General features: G+C 53.2%; 1 protein-coding gene across 5 annotated transcripts in view; it reads left to right on the plus strand.

The window, feature by feature from the left end:
• FBXO31 (F-box protein 31) overlaps nt 1–7,834 on the plus strand; it is a 34,595-nt gene extending 26,761 nt beyond the window's left edge. For all 5 annotated transcript variants that reach the window (XM_074314469.2, XM_074314470.2, XM_074314471.2 and 2 more), the window contains 4 exons: nt 2,130–2,239; nt 2,956–3,109; nt 4,276–4,667; nt 6,202–7,834. In XM_074314469.2, the coding sequence (XP_074170570.1) occupies nt 2,130–2,239; nt 2,956–3,109; nt 4,276–4,667; nt 6,202–6,424 (879 nt within the window). In that variant the 3' untranslated portion in view covers nt 6,425–7,834. The remainder of the gene's footprint in view (nt 1–2,129; nt 2,240–2,955; nt 3,110–4,275; nt 4,668–6,201) is intronic.
• Nucleotides 7,835–7,937: the final 103 nt, after the last annotated feature.

The raw sequence follows: 7,937 nt of genomic DNA on the forward strand, positions 1-7,937 counted from the left end.
GCCCTGGATAAATGTTAGTTATTCCTGTCTTTCATGTTCTAGGCCCCTGTGTTTTTCCTTGTGTGTACATATCTTATAAGATTATTTCATAATGAACATATGTATCTCAAAGTTCTTGGTTCTGAGTAATTGGGTCTGGTTGGTATTTCTAATGACTTTGACCTTTTCATGCAAAGTAAATAAGATTATGACTGTTCACAAGCCATCTTCTTCCTGGTATTTAGCTCAAGTCTGATTATTCACCATGGCAACATTGAAATCCTTGTTCATTACATTCACTTCCATTTTTATGTTATTTATCTGTTTGGTTTTTTTAGGGCCTTTCCTCCACAGGTTCAGCCATTTAAATGGAAGGTTTTGACTTCCGTGAACTCGTAATTTGTCAGTTTTTTTCTTTTATGGTTATCGTTTTCGGTCCTACAAAATTTTGCCAAGTTTCAAAGAGTCTCTCTCTCTCTTTGAAGTGTGATGGCTTCACATGATGTTTAGGTCTGTGACCCATCTTGAATTACATCTTATGTGTGGTGTGAGATAGGGATCGTGTTTCTTTTTCTTCATATGGATGTATAGTTGTTCAAGCACCATTTGTGGAAAAGACTTTCCTTTCCCCATAGGGTGGGTTAGGGACCTTTGTTGAGAATCAGCTGACCAGGTAAATGTGGGTCTGTTTCCAGGCTCCCTGTTTAGTTGCGTTGATATATTTGTTCATCCTTATGCTCATATCACCGTCTTGATTACTGTAGCTTTACAGTAAGTCATAACGTGAGTGAGTGTGCGTCCTCCAGCTTTGTCCTTTTGCAAGATTGCTTTGAATATTCTAGATTACTTTCATTTCCCTATGAATTTCAAAATCAGCTTGTTGATTTCTATAGAAAATCTAGCCTGGTGGGATTATGACTGACATTGAACCTGTAGATCAATTTGGAGTGTTATTGACTTAACACTGAATCTTCCAGTCCATAGACACCCCTGACTATTATTAGGCCTCTTGACTTCCTTTCAGCAGAGTCTTGGGGTTTCCAGAGTGGAGGGCTCACACATATTTCGTAATATTTATTCCCAGCTCCTGTGGTTTTTAAATTTTTTTTATTTTTTGAGGCTGTTGCAAATAGGATTTAATATTTTTATTTTCCAATTTTGTGCTGCTAGTGTATAAAAATTCAGTTGATTTTATATATTGACTTTGTAGTTCTAATAGTTGTTTAGTTCAGTCACTAGTGATTTCTGTTCTTGGCGGGAGTTTGGGCATATTAAAGCAGTTGACAGATTGTAGATCTTTTTTTATTTTTGGTAAATTGCTTTTGCTTTAATTTGTAGAGCTAATTCTAGATAATCATTAGAAACACTATGTATGTTAAGCTAGAAATGCAGAACTGTGGATTAATTAAGTTAAATGTGCAGAATCAAGTTATTAGCACTAAATATCCATCACATTGTTTGATTCCATAATGAATTATTGAGCTTTGGGGACACAATATTTATAAAATATCTCCCCTTTCACGCATTATTTACTGAGTATACAAGGTAACTATGAGGCACAATTGCGAAAGGAGAATCCACCCACAGCCTCGCCATCCTGGCTACACCGATGGTGTTCCTCATTGGTAGCCAGAAAGCAGCTCTGGCCAACTTGACCAGCGTGAGGTTTAACTAGAGCCTTGCTGTGTTCCTGCTCCCCCAGAAGCCTGAGAACCAGCCTCAGAGGCTGAGCAGTGTCGAATCAGCTCAGCGTAGACAGAAGTGAGGCTCCTGTGGCTGCTCCCTGGGCGCTCTGGACATGGTGTGTGGCCCCAGCCTCACCTGAAGGGATCCTATGTCCCTGCCGCTTCCCCTGAAGTCTGGGCCCATGTGCTCTGGGAAAGCAGGGACGAGAGCCCCTCACTTTCTGTTGGTGGCGCTCCTCAACAGAAAGGGAGGTCAGGTGCTGGGAGACCAAATGCCGGGCAGCTCCCCATTCTCCAGCCTAGCCCTGCTTCCAGACCCCCACCCAGGTGGGTTTCTTTAGTGTAGGTGTGCCCAGGGCATCGTCTACAGCTGTAACAATGCTGCTTTGTCCACTCAGCATCACTGTCAGCAGTCTCTCCATACCTGTGTCATGGTGGTTTTCATGACCTGTGTTCTCTTGGAAGGAATTCCGAACGTGGCTGAGGGAAGAATGGGGACGGACGCTGGAGGACATTTTCCATGAGCATATGCAGGAGCTCATCTTGATGAAATTCATCTACACCAGTCAGTATGAGTAAGTGCAGCCCCCCTCTGTGGGTACTGTGAGCACAGTCACAGTCCCATTCTCTGTGGGTACTGTGAGCACAGTCCCTCTGGATGCTATGAGCACAGGTCTTTGGTACTATGAGTACAGTCCCTCTCTGTGGTAGTACTGTAACTCAGTATCTCCCTCTCTGGGTACTGTGAACACAGTCCCCATCCCTACCTCCCCGCCACCCCCTCGTATGTTTTCTGTCTGATTTGCCATCATCATCTACCAGCATCATGCTCCAGTGGGCCTGGTGTGTGTGCCATATCCTCGGGGTTGTTGTCCCATGTCCACCCTGGGAGGTCTGCTTTCTCACCCCTCTGCCTGTCCCTGCCGCCCCTGTTTAGCCCCTTTGCCATGTCCTCTGTGCAGCCTCCGGTTCCTGTCCCAGGATAACAGAATAGGAGTGTCATTCCCTTTACTCCACTGAGAGCTCCCCTCCAGCCACCTTGGGGTGCCCAGCAGAGACCCATGAGCCCCTGTTAAACCCTGTTGGAATGAGAGAAGGTGTAAGGGTACCGTGCACACATGGGTGGGGGTGAGCCTGGCTCAGGACCATGGAGTGTCCCTGCTCCCCACTGGCCTGGCCATGCTAGGCCGCCCTGCCTGCCCTCCATGCAGAGCAGGGAGGAGTGTGGGCTCTGCACTGCTGCCCTCCGTGCGGCTCTGCCGTGCTCTCATGCTGCCCACTCCCCCCACAGCAACTGCCTGACCTACCGCCGCATCTACCTCCCGCCGAGCCACCCGGATGACCTCATCAGGCCGGGCCTCTTCAAGGGCACCTATGGCAGCCACGGCCTGGAGATTGTCATGCTCAGCTTCCATGGGAAGTGTGCCAGGGCCACAAAGATCACGGTGAGTCCAAGGTCCGCCTGGCAGGTCCAGCCCTACATGGACTCGGCAGGTTGGCCATGGAGCAGTCTGTCTCGGGCTGCACCCTGGCTGCCTGTAGTAGGCCCAGACCCACAGCACAGCTCCACTGGGCCCCACCTGGACCTGCCGAACCAGGAGTCACAGGGGATGTTGAGTATGTCTGAAGTGGTGTCACCACACAGCTCTCAGTCCTGGCAGCACACTGAATTCCCCAGGAAGGTTGAAAACTCACTGATTCCCCCGGCCCCACCCTACAGATTCTGATTTAATGGGGGTGTGGCTGGTCTGGGGCTCCACAAGCTCCCCAGTTAACCCCGTGGCTGCCACATTGGAGATCCCCCACATTAGCACACAGGCCCCACTGCCTGTCCTGGCCTCTGGCTCCTAAAAGCGGTTGGAGGGCTGCTGAACTGAGTGCGGGTCCTGAACAAGTAGGCCCCGCATTGCCCTCTCCAGGGGCCACTGTTCACGCTGTGCTCACCTGTCCTTTGCATAGGTGTTGGGGTGAGTTTCTGGCAGAGGCACTAAAGCGTCCTGAAGAAGCAGTGCCACTTCCTAGTCCTCACAAAGCATTACTCTTGTACCTCAGTCCGCCAGGGTCCCTTTGCTTTTGGGAAAGCTCCTTGTAAACGAGAGCCCAGAAGCAGGGCTGAGTTTCTGGTCTGGGGATTTTGGCGTGTACCTTGGCTCTGGAGAACCGCACGCCTGGGAGACTGGTCTGGCATTCAGGCTTTGGAGCGTCTGCGTTCTGGGCAGACAGACCTGGGCTGGCATCACAGGCCTGCCGCCTGTGCCTGACCCTGGGAGGGTGCGAACTTCTCTCAACCCCAGCTCTTCAACTGTCACACAGGCTAGTGCCCACTCGAGGTCTTTGCAGATGAGCTGCCATGCTGGGTGCCTGCAGGCCCTCACCAGGTCACTCGTGGGTGCAGCGGTTCCCTGTCCTCAAAGATCCCTACACAGATGGGGCCTCCTGCTCTAGGCACCAATTGTTTAAGGCCTTCTAAACTCTTACTTCACAAGGAGTTAGCACTAAGTCACTGGGAGAGCGGGAGCAAGTTCTCTGGCCGCAGTTGGGATCTAGGCTGGGAACTGCGCAGAGCATTTTCCTGTGGATCTCACCCTGCCGACTGCTGCACGCTCCTCAGGGTGACCCCAACATCCCGGCCGGGCAGCAGACGGTGGAGATCGACCTCATGCACCGTATCCAGCTGCCAGACGTTGAGAACCTCCGAAACTTCAATGAGCTCTCACGCATTGTCCTGGAGGTTCGCGAGCAGGTGCGCCTGGAGCAGCAGCAGCAGCAGGAAGACAGGCCCGAGGATGGCGAGGGCCATGGCAGGCATAGCCCCCGTGAGCCCCAGCATGCCCCTGCCCAGCCCAGCGCGGGGCCACCTGCCGAGAAGGGCAGGGAGCCCGGGGACGGAGGGGCCATGGCTGCAGAGGAGCAGCCTGCCCAGAGCGGGCAGGGGCAGCCATTCGTGTTGCCAGTGGGCGTGAGCTCGAGGAACGAGGACTACCCCCGCACCTGCAGGATGTGGTAAGGACTTGAGAGTAGGGGAACACTGAGCTTCAGGGCGGGCCCTGCCTCCACACGCTGCGTAGAGACAGGGCTGGGGTGGGATCGGGTCTGACAGGCCAGCATGGGGGCTTGCTGCAGCAGCGTGGGGCCTCTGACGGCTTGGTCCAAGCGCCAGCTCAGACCTGAGTGGATGGTACTGTGTTCTGGGCTGCACAGGCAGTTCTCACTGCCTAGGGGAGCCTCAGATGGAGTGTTAGCACTACCAGGCATGAAGAGTCTTCCCAGATAGTTACTAAGGTCAAAGGGAGACAGGCAGGACGCCAGGCAGCACTGAAGCAGACAGCAAGGCGAGGACTGTCCCCTGCCCACACCTGTCCCTGTAGAAAGCCTGCTTGGAGTTCACCTGCGTGTCCTCGCAGGTAAGGCCTGTCGTGGGTGCTCCGTCCATATTCTAGTGAACGTAGTTCTGCTGTCGGTCCTACGATTTCACTCTTCCTCCTTTCCTTCCTTTCTCCTTTCTGTTATTTATTTATTTATTTTTTTGCCCTCCTCTGCTACTTTGGGCCAGGACCTCACTGGCCGCCAAAGTGAATCCCAGCCCAGCCAGCATGTGGAAAGGGACTGGCATTGCCGCTTCCCTCCCTGCAGAGGTCAGGGTCCCTGATCTGGGATAAGGCCTCCTCCAGGCTGCCAGCCCCTTGCCTCACTTACAGTTCTTACAGTTTTGTCTCAGGCCACTGCCTTCAGCCACTCAGGCCTACCCCTGCCATCCAGGCAATTCCTTGGTAGATGAATTACAAGACCCTCGCCCCAGTTGCCTATACTCTAGGGCTACTTAAGTTTAACTAAACTTCGGTCTGGCCCCCTGGCAGAGCTGCGGGATGGCCATCCACTCTCATGCCGGATACCGGGCTCCGTGGCTTGGGAGGGGCATTCTGCGTTCCTTCCCTGTCTGGTTTATGTGTCTGCAAGGACGTGGCCTCAGCGCCTGGGCAGGAGACATGTGCTGTGTGCTTTCTAAGCCCAGTGGACATTCTTTACCTCCCTGTGACTGTGGTGCTGCTTTCCCCACCCAGGAAACCCTGGGAGCCACCGGCCTCCTGCTCAGGGCTGCTCTCCCCGCTGCCGCCCAGCAGAGCCTCTGTGTGGCTGGCAGAGGGGGCGGTCTCGGGTGCCATCCCACGTGCTGGGAGATTTAGGCCAGCCCCTGACTTCCTGTCAGTCCTCTGAAGCACCAAGTTCTTTGGAAGAAAGACGAAAATGTATTTCAGCCTGATGGCGATCTGGAAGCTTGGCCATAAGGGGTATTTGAAAGTTCTGCCTTCCAGTTCATGTCAGTTGCACACTGATTAACTTTTTATTGATTATATTTGAGTTGTTCTATGCCTGCTGATTCTTAGCGTCTTGCTGGCAAATAACGAAAGTGGCTCGCATGGAGTGCAGGGTGTTCTAGAACACTCCAGGATGACAGGGTCCTTGATTTGGGCCAGAACATGCACATCGCGGCCCCGCTCATGCCTTGCTCCCTCCTGCTTCCCCTTTCTTTGTGCAGTTTCTACGGCACGGGCCTCATCGCTGGCCACGGCTTCACCAGCCCCGAGCGCACCCCCGGGGTCTTCATCCTGTTCGACCAGGACCGCTTCGGGTTCATCTGGCTGGAGCTGAAATCCTTCAGCCTGTACAGCAGGGTCCAGGCCAGCTTCCGGAACGCAGATGCACCATCCCCACAGGCCTTCGAGGAGATGCTCAAGAACATTCAGTCCCTGACCTCCTGATGGCCCCCTTCCCTGCCGGGGGTGGTGGCTCCGGACCCCTCAGCCTGGGAAGAGCAGCAGCATGCACTTTGGAGATGCGACCTTCTGACCAGAACACCCACCTTCTCGTAGGCGTCTCGACCCAGCCACCTGAGACACTGTCTATAGAGTGCGCGACATATGCCTGTGTAGTTGTCAGTAGCTAATGGGAAAGCTGAGCTGAGCATGTGTTTGAAACACAAAAGAACCAGAACTGATTTAGAGGACAGGCTGCAGGGGTGTGTAAATAATTGAATTGGAGAAATTGGGTTTGTCTTTGGCCCACGAGCAGTGTTCTAGGAGAAAAAAAATCCGCCTTCAGGGAAGTTCATGATGTAACAGAGTCTCTTGCCGTGGGCCGATCTAAGGAGTCGAGTGTGTGGGGTGCCAGCTCTACCATCTGCTGTGCAGGAAGTAAGTGCAAGTGGCGTGGACCCGTGAGGGCCTTGGTGAAGTGAACTTGTCTGCGGCCTGGGCAGGTGCGCAGGGTTAGTATGTGTGGAAAGAGAGCCCCAGGGAGTCTGGAGTGTCTGGCTTGGGACCCAGGGCTGAATTCCTGTTTATCAACTGACTCACTTGGATTTTGGATGGAAGCGCTTCACCCCATCTCTGTTTAGGAACCAGGGTTAGCGATACTGGTCACTAGAGATGTCACTGCAGGCCTGTGAACTGCCCCCCCGGCCCTGGTCCCTCAGCAGCACCCATGTGCTTTCCCTGGCCTCTCCAGCTTTACAGCCTTTACTCCCGCCAGTTCCAGCCAGCCGTGGTTGCATACATGCAGCCCCCTCCTCCTGCGCAGCACATGCTCTGGTGTCGGAATCCCAATTAGAGCGCCGGAAATGGCTGCACACAGTGACCTTGCAGCCCCTTTGCGGGCGAGAGGACAGCTTTCCAGAAAAGTCACACCATACTGATAGGGGTGCACTTTGGAGACCAGACCTCTCGGGGATCCTTTCACATGGAGACCCCGTGCATGGACCCCTCTGCTAGCATGCCCGTATCGGGTTGGCTCCTGCCTTTGGGGATGCCCTCTGAAGTCCCTGCTGATCTGTGTCTCCTGAACAGCAGAGCCCTAAATGTGTGCAAGCCTCCGAGAATGTTCCAGCTCTCCCTGCAACCCACGGAGAGCCATCTCCACACCACCTGCCCAGAAGTGCACTTCATGGGGGGCAGGGCAGACTTTGTCCCCCACTCCGTTGCTTGTCCTTGTTGGGTGGACTGTGCCGAGCCCTCACTCTGGGGGCGAGGGACCCCAGGGAAGGGGGCAGCCTTGTGGTGCCTTCATGTAGGAGACCAACCTGAGCTGTCCCATGAAATGTGTACTCTGTTTTCCCAATTTCTCCCTGACTGACCTTTTTTTTTTAAATAAAAAATCTCATTGCCATAGCTTCAGTACGTTTGGCAACTTTGATCTTCCTTTGCTTCCTAGTAGCATAGAATTGACAAGCTTTGGGGTACAGCCCCTAAATGGCAAACTGGCCCTCCAGGAGGTTGT

This window comes from Rhinolophus sinicus, chromosome 8 (genome assembly GCF_057876585.1).
Source record: "Rhinolophus sinicus isolate RSI-liver-muscle chromosome 8, RSI-T2T, whole genome shotgun sequence".
NCBI classification, from domain to species: domain Eukaryota; kingdom Metazoa; phylum Chordata; class Mammalia; order Chiroptera; family Rhinolophidae; genus Rhinolophus; species Rhinolophus sinicus.